The 19819-nt window shown below is 44.1% G+C and overlaps 1 protein-coding gene across 1 annotated transcript in view; it reads left to right on the plus strand.

Annotated features, from left to right (window-relative positions):
* The window catches only part of grik4 (glutamate receptor, ionotropic, kainate 4), a 329989-nt gene that overhangs the window by 290694 nt on the left and 19476 nt on the right, over positions 1-19819 (plus strand). The window contains exons 14-15 of the mRNA XM_037084197.1: positions 7610-7717; positions 18560-18763. Of these exons, the coding sequence (XP_036940092.1) occupies positions 7610-7717; positions 18560-18763 (312 nt within the window). The remainder of the gene's footprint in view (positions 1-7609; positions 7718-18559; positions 18764-19819) is intronic.

The following is a 19819-nucleotide window of genomic DNA, read 5'->3' on the forward strand; positions in this document are numbered from 1 at the left end:
TAAAGTTATAAATCCGTGAGGCCCGGCCCCTGAAACACTGACATGTTTCTGATGTGACACGCGTGACATTTAGTTCCACGGGAAGGACGCGGCTGGATTTCAGGGCCGTGGCGTGTTGTTGTTGTTGTTGTTGTCGGTTTCTCAGTTACTCCCGTAGACGGCCCCCGTTTGTGTGTTTATCCGGCATGTTGCTGCAGCATGTCAGATTACCTTCCGAGAATCATCCATTAAACACGGTTTCTCTCTCTCTCTCCTCGTTTATGTGCCACCTTTTTTTCCCACCACCTGAAGGTGCTCTGCACTTTTCCAACGGGGGGCTTCAGAGTTTGGAGTCGTCTGCCTGGAAGCTCAAATTAAAAGTGTGAATTCAGTATCATCTCTTCTATCACTTCCACAAGCAACCTTTTGCATGCTTGCTCTTTTTTTTTTTTTAACGCTCAGTCCTCCCTGCGGTAGCTCCTTCTTTTATCTCTGCGGTGTTAGTGATGCTCTCTGTTCGCTGTGCACTGATTCCCCGTTTTCTTTTTCTTTTTTTTTTTTTTAATAATATCTGAACCTTGTTTATTTATAAAAAAAAAAAAAAAGTGCTGCGACACAGGAAACCGCTATATAAAGTTTAGTTACAGCCTAAAAAGCCACATGCCCTCTCGCTAATGCCGGCGATGCTCCGCCGCAAAGCCGCGGATCAGTTTATGAGCGGCTTTGTCTCCTCCAGTTTATTGCGCACAGAGCTGCCTCTGTTATGAATTGAATGTCCTGAGAGCTGCAGACAGTCCTGGAGGTCAGAGCAGCTATGAATTTTGAGGAGGAAACAACTTGTCTGCGAGCAACAGGACTCGCTTTTATTAGATTTCCTCTCGTTTCATTTGCTCAAACGCGGATGAATTCTAATCACAAGTCATGAATGTAATGTAATGTATCGCTTCTGAAGTCTAATTAGAATGTCTGGCTAACCATGAATGGGTTTGATTCTTTGCACGTTCAGACGCTTTATAGGCTAACGCTGCCTGACTCCATCGCCGCCATCGTTGTTGTTTTATTCTGGGACACAGAGTCGTTTTCAGCAGGCGTGATACAGTGAAGCACTGTGTCAGCTGCTCGACACAGCTGTTGATTTAAATGTAAGGGACCGGGGGGGATGGCCAGCCAGTATTGTTTACAAGTCATATTAGTCGTCTTGTGACACCACGTTCTCCCTCAAGACCCTTCTGCCTTTCACTTTTTCTTTATTTTCTTGCGTCTCGATTCAGTCAAAACCTTGGAGGAAATCTGAAGTTGGTCGAGGTTTGAGGCAGCTGCCTTCCCTTGAGTGCATGAAAAAAAAAAAAAATTACACAGTGGTGAGGCTGTGGAGGTACGTCTGACACGTTCTGTGACACCAGAGAACTAATAACGTTGTACGGGATCAAATAAGGACTTAATGCAATCAAACCCAATCTTCAACCTGCTCAAAGTTATCCGTGACTACGTTTCGGGGCTCGTATTTGAATTTGTCGAAGCGGAGCCTCGCATCGCCAGCCTGCACACACCGGCATCCTCTGCGCGTCTCCAGCTCGCTCCTTTGTTTGGTCTCTTGGAGACGTGCAGCAGTCCCCTTTCCTCTTTTGTTTTTCTCGGTTTGCACTTTGCAAGCTGGAGATGGGGAATAGATCAAAAGCAGAATGGATGAGCTGTTTTGCAAGATCCCCCAGTCTTAACGGATTTCAAGCCTGGGTGAGACTGTGCGTGTGTTGCTTGGCTGCGTGTGTGTGTGTTAGCGGGAGTGTTTGAGCGCGTGTATGTGTGCAATATGCATGTACATGCAAATTTATGTGTGTGCTCCCGAGTTCCTCTGTGCCTGCAAGTTTGCCTCTGTGTCTCAGTTTTTTTTTTTGTTATTTTTTCAGCCTGAGAAATGAATTCTTACCAAGACTTCTCCACATAACGTAGCTACACAACTGCCTCGGCTGCAGTGTGAGCTTGTAGTCATTGTTCCGTGTTCTCTCTTCAGGTTCACGCTCACGCTCTCCCGGCGGTCGAGTTACGCTCTTTAAGGGATTCCAGTTCATCGTGATCAATGTGAATTTGTATTATTTTAGGGTCAAGAAAATCCAGTGCAGTGAACACATCAGGTTGCATTGAAGGTGCATTATGTAGTTTTGGTAAGAAATTTGAATCATAGGGGGGAAATCTTCATTGACAATCTCTTCGCTTTCATGACTGAATAAACAAACTGACCTTAAAGGGCAACACGATTTCACCTGTTTCACCTTGTTGATATTTGGCGGACCCTGCCATCTTTTCTAGCTTCAAACAGTGTTTTCTGGGGACCTTATTTCCCTCAGAGAACAGCTTGTTTATTCAGCTATGGAACAAATAAATACTTCTGAGTGTCGCCCTCGTCGAGAAAGAAGTAAAACTCTACTTAGCCCCAGGAAGGATGCAGGACGGTGATTACACACATGAGCTGATCTTGAATAACGCAGCCTCCCTGGACTCTGTGTTGGCGGTTACAGCACTGTATATTCTTTCCTGTGGAGCGTTCCAGATGTACTGTTTGTATAAGTGAGAGCAGGCAATCACGCTTGGACAGTCTAGTGGTCTTATGCTCAGTCCTTTTTTTAGCTCGTCAGACAAACATGACTCTGAATGCTTATTGCACTCAAAGAGGACCAAGAAGCTGGAGTGGAGGAGGCCTGGATGCAGGTAATGAGGAATGTACGACGCCTCTACAAATCTCAGCTGTCCCCCAGGGTTTAAGGCCAAATGCACCGAAAGCATCTGACGCACACATTATGAAGTAGCCTACATCTATTGTTTGAGTGGCCGAATGTGCATCGAACTGTTTTGAAGCTGCCTTCCGTTTTTGGATTTGTGTTTGTGCATGTGTGCGTGTTGTCCAAATATAGAGGAATATGAGGGCTACATATAAACAGTGACGTTTCCCCAAAATACTGCTGATTCTGTGGTGTTGGCATTTCCAATCTGATGCCTTCAGGGCACCATGGGAGCATTAAATGACGCGCTTGAGGCGCATCAATTATCGCTTTCACTGCTACTCCGCCAACATGGTCGCTAGAGATGAAGACATTTCGGACAGCCAGTCATGTCTGGGTGCACAGCCTGAGCAGGGACTGCTGCTGGGAGGGCATCCATTGTTTGCTGTGAGCCCTGCAGGGGGATGCAGCACTCCAAGAACTTTGAAGAGCTGCTCTGACGGCCGAAAGACCTCCTCTTCAACTCCGAGCTCGTGTCTCATTACAGCCGAATAATGAGTGCGCTGCCTCACTTCGGGATGAATTACCACATCTGAAATAACACACTGCGATTTGGATGAAAAAGTCAGAGGTTTGGACTGTCAGGGACCAACAGATTTTAAAAAGTGTAGCCAGGTCAACCTTTCTCCCACGCTTGCTTCTCTCCTGGCCAGCAGGAAAAAATGGCAAGAACTCTGCAAGAAGCTTTCTTCAGTCAGCTCTGGACACAGATCGGTGTGCTCTGCCCAGTCCTCTTTCTACTGTATGGCGGTGCCAACCACCTCCATCACCACCTGTGTCTGTCTGGCCCCTGAAGTTTGCCTCCGGCGTCTCCCTGATTAGGCTCATTCCTGTTGCTTATGAGTCACTCCAGAGAGAGCTTCGCCGAAAAGACAGCCCATTTACTCCAGTCACTGTTCCATAGAGGAAACATGCAGAACGGTTATGCACAGGCGCACTAATACAGTGCCTTTCCTTGTCATTCAAACAATGTGATCACCGTGAGGCGGAGTGGGTGCTCTCCAAATAAAACCGTCCTCTGTTTTTGTTTTAGCGGGGACGGTAGCTGCTGATTCAACCGCTGGTAATGACGGCCGATGGGCAGGAACTGCATCTACTTCAGTATATCTTCATCAAGCTGAGATGGTATGATGTTGCTGTGAGAGCAATAAAAGTCCAATCGTGAGAGGCCCACGAGGATATTAGGCTTCTGTAATGCCGGTGCGCACGCAGAGAACACACGCGTACACGTCTCCGTCTGCGACACAGACTCATTTGCACCGCCGTGACACCTGAATGCTTCAGCCTCGGTGTAAGTGCGCTGTGTGACATTATGCTTGATAATGGTAGCTATTGCTTCTCTCACATATGATGGATGCGTCTGTCAGCGCGCGGTCTCGCCACACACACACCTATTGGATACAGGCATTTTTTGTTTTGTTTTTTTCTTGACAGCAAATATCAGCCAATCCCGACGCTTCACTGAGCAGCCCCCCTAATCTTCTCCTCGTGCTGTAATTCCAGGTTGCAGGAGCGAACCCCCCGGGTAATCCGTTGCAGGGGTGCGTCGTTCCACTTGTTGTCACCTTCTTCATCTCTCTCGCTCTCTTTCTGTTACCTCTTTCGCTCTTTCTCTTTATTTTGCACTTATATAAACCTTCTCCATGTGATTGTGTGTGTGTGTGTGTCTTTCTCTCACATTGCCGTCTCATTCTGTTGTTCTCTCAACCTTATGTTCTGTCTCCCTAGCTGGCTGCTCCTCATACTTTCCCATTGATTTTCCTTCCATTCGTCAGCCTCGCCGCACCTATTCAGCAAAGTGATTGACATTCCCCTGCATGTTTCTATTCCTCTCCCAGTCTTTTTCCTCCTATTCACTCCCCCCCTATTGCCCTATTCCCCTCTCTCTTATTAGACCCCGTTCCTCCTCTCATCTCGGCAGAGTAAATAGTGCACGGCGCCCGTCGAACACTCTGAACTCTTTGCCTGACTTCACCTCCTAGATTCACGGGGTTGTGCTGCACAGTGCTTATTTGTTGTAATTGCGCTGTAAATACCGAATTAATGGCACCGCAAATGAGAAACATCAAGTAACAGCTATTTATATTGTTGTACACAAACCCAGTCTGCTGTACGGCAATATGCAGCGTCCTCTCTGTAGGATAAAAGCTTATGAGTCTAATAGATTCTCAGGTTGCGCTGCCTGTATAATGAGGTTTTGTGCAATGGTTCAACGCCGTTGCCTCAGGATTAATGCGATGGTTAGGGCTCCCTTCACGTTAGAGTTTGCACACAACCTGTAGAATTTTTACAAATTGCGCTCCGAGGGGAATGGCATGTAAAAAAAAAACAAATAAATAAATAAATAACTACGGATGTTTCCCCCTGGCCGTCAGATTAATGGCCGACGCGCTGCGCTCTGATTAATATTACATAGATGTAATTAGTTGTGTATTGGTGTCTCTGTTGTCTTGTCATCTTCTTTTTTTTGCGCAGCCTCCCATTTTTTACAGAGGCAATCAATAACACGGGTAACTTATTTGGAAGAATAATAACGCTAAAGGTTTTCAGTCTGCTTGATGAATGTCACGGTGTGCTCCCTGAGTGTTTGTTCCTGCTTACATTAGCTGATGTATACATCTTCCTTCCAGCTAGTCGGCGGAGTGACTCACACACGGAACAGCTCTATTTTCCTCCTCCTCCCGGCTCAAAGCGAGCTGACGACGGGGCCACCAAAGGGCCGGTTCCTCCCCCGCCAGCATATGCTTCTTTCTCCCTTCCTGCTCACAGCTCCCTCGTCTCTCCACCTCCTCTTCCTGGGCAGGAGTCACCTCATCCCATTACCCTCACAGTCACCAACCCCTCCCCCCGCCCATGCTCAGACCTTGACACCTGCTGAGCCCAGCCGAGCCACAGACGGCCACCTCCCACCACCTCCACAGGCTCTGAGAACTGATTGTGTACGCTGATTGCCGAGCGACCACATTTCTCGGGGTCCCTTCTTCGGGGCGTGTGTTCACATCTCCTCTGTCCCCTAGTTTTCTCGAGGCCATCAGCAGCGGCAGAGTGCGTATGGTGTTGTTTCCGGGGGTAGTCTATTCGTGCGAGCAAGGTGCTGTTTCTCCCAACAAGTGCACCAGAGGAAATGGAAGGAAAGATCTTTTTGATCATATACTCTCAAAGGAAATCTTTGATACCGGGAGCTCTCTCCCTCTCACTCTCTTCCCTTTTCTGTTTCTTTTTTTTTTTTTTTTTTTTTTTAGATCTCACATCAGAATTCATCACCCAGTGTCAGGAGAATGGTTAAACGGCTTCCAAATGTAGGCACTGATCAACATGAATGGGTTGAAATCTCTTGAGAGTTTTGGCAATTTTGCCTCGGAAAAAAACAACTATGACCAATCTTGCAGAGCTTCCCGTGACATGGATTGGATCGCTCCAACGGTGCATCGAGGCCAAATTAGATGCCATAGTTTCTCATTTACTCCTCCTATATAATATTCATAATGGAGGGAGGTTGATTATTATGATAAGGGATATTATTTTGCTGCGGTTCGGCAATGTTTACATGATGAGGTAGATCACAGAGTTTGAATGTAAAGTGTTTTGAATTGTCATCATCGTGTTTCTCAATGAGCCTCACAGGTTGTTTTAAGGAATATTTAATGAAATGCTGATATATTTTTTGGATTTTTTTTTTCAACTAATTTCCATAACAATAAGACACGCTGTAATCTTGGACAACCTTAAAATAACCCTCTTGTATTAAATCTAAACCTGAGGATGAGTTACATCGATGAAGGTTGCACAAACTAATAAGAAAAGACGTGTTTTGCATGTTATCTTGATTTATTTTGAGGTTATCTTCGGTGCCAACACGTGCACCAGCTGCTCCTTTTTATTATTGACACTGAAATTGTGTGTTACCGCATCAGCCGCATAAGTGATATGATAGCTTGTGACGCTACGAGATAAGGGAAGGGAAGGAAAATTGTTTTTCTTCTGGCCGCTCTGTGTCACTGGTGTCACATAACTCTTACCATGTAATCACCAACAAATGACCTCACGCGGCGCACCGCAGCACAGGTAGGGTCAGTTGTTATTCGAAAACTACGAAAAACACTTTTTTTACCGGGCAACTTTTGCATTTTTTACTTCATCCTGTACTTGGACAGATTTTAATAAGCTCCGGGGTTGCAGAATGTTCCCGACCATTAGAGGAGCTATGTAAATCCTTCAAGGTCAGAGCATATAAATCACCCCAGGTCCTTTCCTGTCAATGCCATTATGGTAAAAAGGTTGAAGAATGAGAAGCGAGAGGCGATTCACATAAATGCTCCGCAGACACGGTCGTCGTGAAGTTTGGGGATTAACAAACTTGGGTCGAGCGACTAAACGAGCGAAGCAGGAGAGATGGCCGAGACAGATTGGAAGTGGATGGGAGGAGAGGCACCATGTGAGGTGGAGGTGTGAATCCCCACTTGAGCTGTAATGAAAATGAGAATGTAGCTCTGCGCCACAGGATTCGCCAGTAATTGGTTTAATGAATGCATTCTGTTGCCTCTGATTGAACACATGCCCCATGTTCGTTCCTGGAGAAGCCGCACGCGTGTTGTCTTTGTTTCCTCCCGCAGCCCCACTAACTTTCCACCTCCTCTCACGAGCGCGGCGATCTGTCCACCGCTCTCTCTATTTGTCTTTTGTGAAGGTCATACTGATTCTCCTTTAGAGAAGAGGGAGGCAATTAAGCGCAGATTGTTTCTATTGGCCTTTTCTAGCTGATGGACTTAGTGACTGATCTGTTTGTATGTGTGTGTGTGTGTGTGTGTGTGTGTGTGTGTGTGCGTGTGCACGCGCGGCCGTGCTCTTTTCAGATTGGCCTGTGGCACTCGGAGGATGGACTGTCCATGGAGAGAAAGCTTCCATCAATCAACGTGACGGACACCCTCTTCAACACTACTCTCACCATCACGACGATATTAGTAAGATCCACTGTATGCATACGGTGATAACGCACACATCAGCAGCAGTGGTCCGTGTCATTTTATTAGCTCAACTCCCGGGCTGATCTGCATGTGGCTGACATTCTGCGGTTGACAGACAATTACCATATCAAAAGCCCATTTTGTATTTTCAGATCCAAACTCAGTCCTTTTGGGATCAGAGGAACTGATGCTGCACGATTGTTTTGCCCAGAGTGCTTCAGTCGAGGCTACATCACAGTGCATCAGCCGGAGCTAATAATTCACCATGTCAGCCATTCTCAGTTGTAAATATAGATCCTGCGAGTTTTTACCATCTGCCATTTTGATTTTCAGTGACCCATGAATCCTTACCATTATAAGATACAAAATGCTTTCCCTCAACCAAGGCTTTTTTAAAGGAGACATATTATGCTGATTTTTGGTCTAATAATTGTATTTTGGGTTACTACAGGAATATGTCTGCATGCGTCAACGCTCAGAAGACACATCAGTTTTGTCATACTGTCCAGTATCTCCCTGTGTGACATGCTCTGTTTTAGCACCTGTCTCTTTAAGGCCCCAACCCGGATACCTTTGATCATCTCTAATTGGTCAGATCACACACACCTGAGCCAGCACCACTAACAACAACAAAGCAGCTGTGCTAAACAAATTCTTAGATGCCAAACTGGCTGCTAAGCATACAGTAAAATTATGCAAATGTATAATGTGGTGACATAATGTGATGTCACAAAGTCACGTAATTAAAGGTGGGACTACTGACGAGGCATTTCGGAGAGAGCTAGCTTCTGCTAGTGCCAACTTTGACCCTTTTTTTTACCAATCATTGATTAAATAAACACAGATTGGAAACACACAAATTGGAAGTGGATAAACATGCAGGGAGCCTGAAACGTCTCGTTCCTGTTTTAATGCAAAGATATTGAGAGGGTCAGTTCGCCTGAATCAAACTACCATGTTTTGTCCAACCAAGTCACACCTCAGAAATGCTTATAGCCACTGCTTCCACCTACACGATCCATCTCCAAAAGTTCTGTTCCCATCTCATGTTTTCTTAATTTTTTGTCGTCTGAGTGGACTGAATTATACAGAGAGAGAGAGAGAGAGAGAGAGAGTTAGTTAAATATCGCATATATTCTCACCTGCAGCCTTTTTTCAACATTGGAAAGGTGTGTGCGGAGGAGGACAGCCTGACAAGTACTTTGTCTGAGGCATTTTGACCCTTACAACCTACAAGTGCCTCCAGATATATAGACCAGAACTCCTGGAAGTGATTTATTAGCATATCAGCATAGTCCGTGGTGAGTCAGGAGCCGCTGACATATTTCTGTTCACTCTGAATCCGTCTTAATAAAAAAACTGTATAGAAATTCAAGCTTCTGAAACACATACTGAACTAACAACAATCACCCAAATGTTATCAGGTGCATATATGGAATTCTCATATTTGAAACATATTTAAATATATTTAAAAACAATATTTAATACCTCTTATAATTAGGAAAAGTACTATATATTGACATTTATGTCCAACTCATATGAATATGTATGGAAACAACACATTTTGGCACATATGGCACAAACATAATTATCTTTAGACATATAACATTACATTTATTCTATTTTAGCACTGAATATTATGTACATTATATATGTGATGTTATTGGGAAAAGTTCAATCAAAGTGGCAGAGGCTTAAATGTATGGTATTTTTGGGCAACTCAGCGCACATTGGTCATAAACACAAGAACAAAATGTGCTTAAATGTGCAGTTTTACAGAACAATGGGCTTACTGTCGCACTACTCGATATGAACACAGTATGCCTTGACAGTCAAGCTCCACATCCGACATGATTCAAATGAAAATAGAGCGGCAGGAAGAGAAACAACAGCTGCACTTGTGAATCACATTCATCATCATATCTTACATCGACCGGGAAAGAGGTCACGTGAGGTCTATGATCTATATTTTGCTATCCTGAACCTGTCAGGCTGTGAATCAAAACAAGACAGTTCGGACTTAAACCAGCGACTAATACAGGCATCACAAAAGTATCTAAGTGTCAAACATCATTGCATTTTTTTCAGAATTAATCATATATCTTACAGAGGGCAAAATTATTGTACTATTATGATACTTTCTCATATCTGGCAACTCTGAGTAATCATGTTCTATTAAAAACATTGTGACAGGTAACATCTGTGATGATTAAGATCACATTATAACACAGATTACTTCTGTTTATAGTCGCAAAGCCTTGTCTCGGAGCATGCTGGGAAACTTCACCCACCTACCCCAAACACACTACAATATATTATTTTAATATGTGTACATATTTAAATTTTGCTACTGGTATTTCTCATGTATGGTATGTTATACATTTTCTATCTGTAGGAATGTTAGTGGAAAGCATTAAAAACTAAACCAAAAATTTGAAACAGAATGTGAAGAATTTACCAGTTTTTAAAGTTATGGCGTCTGGATATTATGTTACAGAGATATCGACTTAGCATGTTAGCATTAGTTAGTTAACATGCTATCCATCCCAGTCCAACACTCCTGCGCTAGTTGTGTAAACACCAACACTACCCTGGTGCCGCGAGCTTCAGACCAATACATGCAATGCTAACTGAGCTAATTAGCATGAATCTGTCAGCTGACAATTTTTTACATTTTGCACCTTTAATACGCATGGACGCAGAATACAATAAGGTATAAACAATTAAACACTGTTTAGAAGGCTGTTTAGATATGTCATAAATCTATTTCTCCATATATCCAGAGGATGTGTGTATGTAATAATCATATATTGCCTTATAGGTAACTTACATTGCAGCATCACTTTTGATTTTGGTGCATATATGTAGGTCATGTAGGAACGTTTCAGTATGAGAAGCATCGCTCCAGTTTCGCACGGTTAATATATTCCTGACTGATCCAATCCCTAACAGTGATTAATTGCACATCAGTTAATTACCTACCTGCTTTAATTAGCAGAGCAGATGTGTGAGGGATTTCCGAGCAGTGTGAGAAGAATATACAGCCGCCGTCTGCGCTTTACAGTAGCTCTGATATGGCTCCCGCGCATCGGCGTTCTACTGTAAAACACCAAAGGTGATGAATGGATTCGTGTTGGAACGACATAAAACCATTCAGGATTCCCATCAGCTGCGCGTCTTCCTTCCTTTCCTTTCTTTCACGTCTTCCTTCATCCCGCGACAGTTGCATGCACAAACCTGCCACTCGCCCAGCTCCGCCTCCTCGCCGATGAATCAGACGATAAGACACAAAGTAGCTTGTAAGCAGAAGCAATTGGCCTCCATGTGTTATTCTGAGTGGCTGCCTTATCAGGCGCGGAGCTGTGGGAATGAGGGAAGGCCATATTGCCATATTTCGCCACTGAGCAACTCATTGGTCTCATTGAGACTGATTGGGATTTAGTTGGAATGGTTCATTTCACACAGGAGGGGAAGGGCGCAGGGGGAGGATGGAGACATGTGAGAATGTGTGTGAGTGTGTGTGTGTGTGTGTGTGTGTGTTGAGGTTTGAGGGGGAGTGCAAATTAGACAATGTTTTCACAACAGAAAGAGGGTGTGAGAGAAAGAATTGGCCAAGCACAGAGCTTTGATTTCACTTTGGAGATATAGAGTCCCTGGACCAAACTTCGGAAGCCACCAAGGAGCAATTTTCAGTGCCTATCACAGCTCATTCATCATGGCGGGATTGCTGTGTCGCTGTTATCTCGCCTGTGGGCGGCGGGACGAGCCGCAGCTGAAAGCCTCCATAAGAATTCCTCACCTGTAGCGTCGGGGCCCCCCGAGAGAGCGCGTGCACTTGCGTGTGCTCATGCGAGCGCTTACAGTGTTTGTAAATGCTCTCTCACCAGCGTTTGTGCGCTTGTGTGTTTTGTGCACTCTTGACATGTTCACCTGGCCTCTGCAGGGCAAGTTTCATTACACCCACGCAAGGCCGTCACCTCCCCACTTCAATTTCACAAACAGCTCCATCGAAAGGAGAAAAAAAAGAAAACACAGGCGCAGAATCGATTATCACTTTAGCGCCGGGCCACACAAGCCATGTGTCTGTAATCATTGATTGAGTTTGTTAAGGTCTTAGTGGAATAACGTCTTTATATCCTCATAAGTCACACTGTAGTGATAGAAAAAGCCCATTTTGTCCTCCAGAGAAAAGTCTCTCCGTGGTGTTGTTCTATATCGGAACTTTTTTGTCTCTGTATTGTCAAGCAGTAGAAAATGTAATCTGTTTTATTTATTTTTTTTTATTTTACATATTCAGTTCTTCGAACTCCTGCATTTTAAGGAAACAAAAGTTATCGTCTTTTCAGGCAGAGCTCGTGGGGGGTTTTTTCGTCAATAAAAGTCATCCCATTTACTTTATGTGGAAATATCTCACTGAATGTATGATTCAAAGGTTAAACTGGAATCAAAGAGCATCAGTGATAACAACTAGACTGGAACGCATACACAGCACCTGATGCAACCCAGAATCGAAGGCTGCGAAACCAAAAGCATCCCTGAGTGAGGCTCAAACAGCCAGTGTTGCTTGTGTTTGTCTTTGCCCTCCTACAGGGCGCACAAATGAATCTTTCAGACTTTCTTCTAATTTTGGCCTCTCTCTCTCTCGCAAAAAGAAGCATTGAAACCTCACCGGTGGCAGCTGTTTCCAGTGTTGGAATGCAAAGTGCAAAGGAAACAATACAATGACGGTTCAGTAAACGACTTTGGTAAAAGTTTATTTCCATTAACTTTTGTCCGCCATGTTTCAGCGTCATATGACGTCAACAAGGCCATTCGTGTAGCAAGATTTTCTCCAGCTTTCCAAGTTGTTCCATCGTGACGGCATTCAAAGACTTTTCCCTGTCAGAATTTTAGTTTTTTTTAGTTAGAATTTTGTTTTGGTTGCTGCCTGCATTCTTGCTTTTAGTTCTATTGCCTGTATTTGGATTCAGCTTTGTTAAAGCTGCTGTGAGTATTATATTTTCATGAACCCACGTCTCCTCCAACTGCTCATGCACTAGAAGAGAAACAAAATTACAGTATCCCTACCCTTGATGCACACATGGAGCCACCAACCTCCTCCCACCATCCACACAAACAAACAATCATTTATTTTTTATGAAGCTACAACGGAGCAGGGGGGGCAGATAGTAAGAAAATACTGATCTGAGCATGAAGCCACCAAACTCTTCCAAACCCCCCAATTAATCTAACACTTATGTCACACATTTGAGTGATGCCAATTTATAACTAGTTTAATTAATTAGGCTCTGAAATGCTCATCATGCTCCTTGACTCTCCTCCTGTTTTTAAAGTGGCGCTCTTACCTGTAGGGACGTCTGCACCAGCTTTAAACCCTTGTTAGCCAATCATACCATCTCAATATTTAAAAACCAAACCCATTTCTCTTGTCAAAGCCTGAAACCTGCTTTAAGTCCCTACTCTAAGAGGCAATTTCTGTCTTTGTGCAGCGCAGCACTCTCGGTCATTTCCTCCTGCAGACTGGCCCTCGTGTCATTGAGTGCTCTCGTATCCACTCGCGTACACACTGGAAAGAATTTAGCAGTGCACATAGTGCCGGCTGATAAAAGCAGACGCTGAGGCAGATTTGCCGACGCCCGGGCTCAGTGCCACCGAGGCGTGTGCACGTGAGTTCGCGCAACCACACACACGATCTGTCCCCGCTTTCTCGAAGTTCGGCGCGTTCATTTGTATTTGTATTTTTTCTGCCGTTTGCTTTGCCGCCAAGTGCAAAAAAAAAAAACATTTTGTTGAAGTTTTGCCTTTATGAAAAATTTACATGACCTAGCCCTCTTTTTTTTTCCCAGTGACCTAGTATTGTCAGAGCTTCCGTGGCTCCCCTTCAAACAGCACTGGAGAGCCCTGTGAGAGAATTATATCTCCGCTGCCAGTTTGCCGGGCTCTGGAGGGCAAGTTTTTAAGGATAAGAAAACAGTTGAGGAAAGCGAGTAGGGCTGTGTGAAGACATCTCGAACACCCCGAGGTTTTTAAAAGGGGGGAAACTCCACAGTGCTGTGTGAAGCTGAATGTGAACAACATCCACCGGTGCACCTGGAGCTCTGTATGTATATGTGTGAATGTGTGTGTGTGTCGGTGTGTGTGTGTGTGTGTGTGTGTGTGTGTGTGTGTGTGTGTGTGTGTGTGTGTGTGTGTGCACGAGCTCGCTTGATTGTGCTGCTTCTTCCTGAGTTATCAGTCCGCAACCAGAATCCTCCTGGCCTGGGAATAAGAGGCTGCTTTAAAAGTTTGCGTTTCTTTATAGTCTTCAAACTCATAGCTTTACGGCTGTTTTGCTGCGGTGTGCAAAAAGAAGGTGGATGGTGTTTCCTTGTGATTTTGCCGTCGCAGAGGAGAGCTCGTTTCATAGCCCTGCGTAGAGTTTTCACACCTTTTTATGTAGTTATTTTTTATGTGACTTTGTTCTCAATCTCGCGGAGGCTTCTAGCGGAGGTGATTTCTTTTAGTGATTTCTTTTCTTGTCAGTGTTTGGAGGAAGTTTCCAGATGAGTGTGAACCGCAGCAGGTTTATGAACTTTTAGTAGCGCTCTTGTTTTCCATTTCTACAGCCCAGCACATGTCTGTTCAGCAGGGCAGTTTTTGGTCGAACATTTTTAATAGAACAGCTGGAGCTCGGAGAAAGAGAGACAAATTGAAAAAGGGGAAAACACATACTGGCTTGATAACAGTCGGACAGTTCCCGTGTTATTGATTGCTGCTGGGTTTTTACTGGTGAGATTGATGGATGTTCGCCAGGTCTGATTTTATTAGTCCGCACTTAACCAGGTCAACGCCGAGGGATGGCGGGGAGATACAAAGGCAATATTTCCCAGCCACACTCCGACAGATCGAGCTGCCTAATGACGGCAGCCATTTGTTACAAATATAGGATGTTTTCACCGCGCCTCACACAAATAAATCAACAAGAAGCTGGAGAGCAAATAACCTTTTTTCGTACTTAATTAAGTGCTATCACTGGACCAAAACGTGCATTAAACCGAGCGCATATGGTCATCTGTTCTGTTGCTGTGAAGCGGCTGCGGCAGGTTTGTGTGTGTGTGTGTGCTTTGTCATTTCTTCCCCCCGTCCCCCTGGCCTGGCTCGCCTTATGTACAAAGTGTGTATGAAAGCCGATCTCTGTAATAATGTTGCGGAAATTGGAAGGAGAGTGAAAACGTCTGAGTCGGTCTGGCTTGACTGCAAGTTGGTGTTCGGAAAAAGCTTCAGCCTCCTGTGAACTGTGAAATTAGCATTTATATTGTAGTGCGCGCTGAAAGAAGAGCATGCACAGGTGTCACGTCAGGCGTGTAAGGTGACATGTGTGGCCGTTTGAAGGAGTTAATGAAGAGATTTACTTCTAAACGGTGGTGGTGCAGACGGACACTTAGTGGCTGAAAACTTCCCCGACTCTGAGCTAAAGAGACATCAAGGCCGCTGGCGAGATTGTGTGCCGTTGTTTCGTTGTCATCAAAAGATCTGACGAAAAGGCTAAATACCATCAGTTCTTTCAGTGAATCGGTTAGAGACTATTTTCAGCCAAATCTTATCTAAGAAGTTATTCATGAAAAATGCAAATTTTTATTTTTGTACATGTTAAATTAAGTCATTACCTTGAGTACAATATCCCCCGTTGATTAAAATGACCACTCGTAGCAGCTACTGCATAATTATCTTTTTTTCTGATTGTGTAGATCCTCACCTGCCTGACATCTGACTGTCACCCCATTTAACTACTTTTTCATCTTCAGTCTGATATCGCCTCCACTATGGCCTGCTATAGTCCTCTTTATGTTGTCTTTGTGGGGTTTTTTTGCCCTCTGCTGTAAATCAAATTTCCCCCTCGAGGGACAATAAAGACCTGAACACCTAACCAATTTTGCGGGGGAGGGGGTTTGATATTCCTGAACCAATCACTAGAGACCAGTGTCATTTAGATGATCTCACTGTTCTCCAATTTACTGATTCAGAGCTCACTGATTCTAACCCCGACCCTGGCTCTGCCCTGGATCTGTGAAACATTAAACTCAATTATATAATCAACTCCAAATTTGTGCTCAGATAATTACCCAACCCCAACTCCACACCTGTGGAGCGGGCAGATTCAAAGCTCTACGCCCGGGCGAGGCACTCACACTTGTTCGTGTTAGGGAGGGAAAATTGACGCAGCTGCCTCTTATTGACTTGCGTGTGGTCCAAAAATGTAGCACTTCCTTCTCTTGAAAAATGTTGTTTGTGAACAAAATCCAGGCACCAATTACTTTTCCCAGTGCAGCATAATTAGGAAAATGAATTAGTAGTGTACAAATGTAATTTCTTGGAGACAGGTCCGTGGGTATTTACAGCAACTGTGTGTGTGTGTGTGTGTGTGTGTGTGTGTGTGTGTGTGTGTGTGTGTGTGTGTGTGTGTGTGTGAGCTTAAAATCAACTACACTGCCCATGTTCATTGTAAACAGTGTTTGTCATTAATTTTGTACACCTGTATTAATATATAATATAAAGGAGGTGATTGGTTTTTAACTTCTCATAGGATCTGTCGGCAGTAGTAGAGAATGTTACCCTTTAACGAACACGTGCAGCTCACTCACATGACGGTATCTTGTGACACAGTCGCTGTCATCCGCTTTTCTCCGCACGTCACTGCAGGTTATTGTTGTCTCACAGCGTGAGCTCTGAGCCTGGTTAGATTAATCGAACCCTTATGCAGATTATAGGTGCAGACGAAGTGAGTCGATCAGTCGCCATTTTACGTTTGTTCTTATCACAGCGGAGCAGGAGGCTGCTACCGTCCTGTCCTACCGTCCAGCGGTGCGACGACGAAAGAGGCAAAGCCACCCGATGCCCCCCCGGTCACAGTAACAGCTGCGCCGCCTGATGTGCACCAAGTTCTCAAGTATTCCCAGTTTCAGTGTAACTACTATTTTCGTGGCTTCCGCTGCGAGGCAAATCATTCACCAGTCAGCCAGCTACCACACAAATAAATATTTCCAGCTGTGGCGATGACAAAACAATTTCAATTCCACCCCGGCTCTCGAAATACATCACCGCAAACATGGCTGCTTATGCTCTACCTCCTGAGAGCTGTCACACTGGCTTTGAATGGCTTATCTGCGGTGAATTACACACACCCCGCTGGAGGCATTTATGTTAACACTGGTAGCTGACGAGCTCTTTCACAAGATCATGGTTAAACTGCGGTTTGTGTGCTAGTATGCTGTGTGAAAACTATCTGCAAAACTTCTGTCCGCGACAATAAAGAAAGGAGCTTTGTTTTCCTTTGGTTTATTTAAAAAAATTGGCGAGTGTCAGCAGGAGAGGACTTGTTAATCATTGTTATCTGCTGTTGTTGCCAAAGTCAGTTAGTTTCAGCTGGATCCACTGGCTGAGTGCAGGCGTAGAGCAACAGCAAAGTGGTACATAACGCTGTCTCTTTTATGATGTAGTGCGGCATGAACACACCGGTCTGACAGTTGCATTATTTGAAAAATAGCACAATAAGGGCGGCTCCAAAATACTTCACTGCGGGGCTCCTTAAATCTTCCTAGAGCATCAACTAAATGACAAAACAAGACATAAATAAACAGACGGCAAAGCAGCGTTGGTTCTCTAAACGACAGGTTGTAAATACCTGTGTGTTTGGGTGTGAGTGTGAGTGTGTGGTGGAGCTTTTGTTTCGTATCCGCTTTTTACTGGATGTGACAGATTAGCACGCGCCTGCCTGCTCCTGACTTTAGTGCCTGGCTCCGCTTCAAATCCACAAATCTCACTTCCTCATTGAAGGCAGTAAACCTGACGTGAACCATGACCTCCGAAGGGCACACAGTGTGGGATGCTTCCAACATTTGTCCTGACCGTAAAATCTTCAGTCAGGCTCTGCAGAGCAATCATATTAAACCTTAAAGAGGCACTCGAGCTATTTAGTAGTATGCTTCCAAACCGCTGTGGTGCGCTCTCAAGAGTTTACTCTGTGCGGACAGAACAACAGAGTCAAAGATATCCTGACTTTTTTTCAAGTCTCACGTGTAGGTCAAGCCCCCAAAATACCAGATATTACATTTCCCATAGTCCAATACTGCAGTGTATTTTGTTAGACCCTCCCTCTCTTTCTCAGTTTGTAACACAAGCTTTCTGCTAAAAGCAGAACGCTGCCAGAGGAGTGTTTTGCTAGAGACCGGAGCTCATCGATTGCTGTACAAAAACACGAACACTGGCAAGAAAACCACCTCGGTACTGTGTTTCTCTCATCAAACTAGCTATAAACTTCTATCACTGTTTGTATACACATACAAATAAATAACGAACAAAAAAACAACAGCAATAAAAAGTATATTGATGCAAAATGTGCAGGCTGATGATATCGCTCAGTCGATATCCATACACAAAAAAAATCAATTTCCGCTATGTCAGAAGGAATTAAATGTTTAATTGGTCTATGAATGATATATGAACAAAGCTCTCTGTAAAAAACATCAAAATAGGAATAAAAGATGGAAGTTTGGTGTTTGTTTCTGGCTCAGGGTGTGAGGAAAAAAAAACACATAACAACACATAAATGTGTATTTTGGATGTTTTCTTTCCACGAGTCAGAAAGAAGTCATGGTAAGGAAGCGACTAACCCACAGTCGAAAAAAAACTTTATCACCTGTCGTTACCCCTTCAAATGCAATATAAAAAGTATTGTACTTTATTTTTTGTAGCTGTAAAACCTCTGTCAGTGTTTTATCGATGCTTCCATGCACAGACAGTCAGTAAAAAAAATTGCACCGCCTACAATTCAAACGGTGTGTGTGTGTGTGTGTTTTGCAGGAGAATCCATATGTGATGCTGCGGCCGAACCATCAGGACCTGGAGGGAAATGACCGCTACGAGGGCTTCTGTGTGGACATGCTGAAGGAGCTGGCAGATATTCTCAAGTTCAAGTACCGCATCCGGCTGGTCGGGGACAGGCTGTACGGGGTTCCTGGAGCCAATGGGACGTGGACCGGCATGGTCGGAGAGCTCATCTCAAGGGTATGTGGTTAACTTCACACGCACCGACCGGATATAGTGATGTTTTCTTCAATAATGGCTTATAATAGATTAAAAAAGGCATAATTCATACACCACATTACATTACATTTGAAATAGTTTTGTCCCGGGAAAGAAGAATAATTAAATGATTGAGACCTCCCAAATACCCTCTGGTCCTGACTTTGTTTTCCAGTTCAGAAAAGTGTAGCCGACCATTATTGAACCACCAACGGTGCTTGTAATTGAGCTCTAAATATTTTGGGAACCCCGTTTCTTTTGAGCCCTCGGTGGTTAGACTGAATAGGATTAAACTGTCTGCAAGCGAGTTTCTTGCCACTTGTCCAGTTGTGCAGCCTGTTTCATATGTCAGTTTGTTTAACGATTTCCAGTTGATTTGGATGTTTTCATAAGGATAGCGGCGGTCGTGCACAGCGCTCTCATATATAATTACATTGTCCTGATTACGGGAGAATTTATTCAGATGATTGTTTTGCTTTGCAGGTTATCTTACTGATGAAATAAAATTACGGATCTGGTGGAAATGAACATTTTAATGTGGTGTCATAATTAAACTTACTGTCAACCTTTGAACCTTGATTGAAATTGAACACTGATTAACAAGAACATTTTAAACAGCTATGAGTTTGAAGGTTTAAAGGGGACGTGTTATACTCTTTGTCAGGTTCTTAATTTTATTTTGGGTCATTACTGGAGCAGGTTTACTTGCTGCACTGTATTCCTCCTCCATCTAAAATGCGCTGTTTTAGCTCCTGTCTCTTTAAGGCCCCTCCTCCTGAACACCCAGCTGACTGTGAGTGGCCAGCTCATATATGCCTGAGCCTGTACTGCTAACAACAAGGGAGCACCTGTGCTAAATCAATTTTTAATTCCCAAACTAGCCACTTAGCTTAAATTATGCAAACATCTGACATGGTGATGTAGTGTGATATCACAAAGTCACCAAATTTAAGGCGGGACTACTGACGAGGCATTTCAGGAGCTGTGTTTTCTGTGGGAGAGACGAGCTCCCTTTGTTGTTGACTTTGAGCTTTTTAA

Source organism: Acanthopagrus latus, chromosome 2 (genome assembly GCF_904848185.1).
Source record: "Acanthopagrus latus isolate v.2019 chromosome 2, fAcaLat1.1, whole genome shotgun sequence".
Classification (NCBI taxonomy): domain Eukaryota; kingdom Metazoa; phylum Chordata; class Actinopteri; order Spariformes; family Sparidae; genus Acanthopagrus; species Acanthopagrus latus.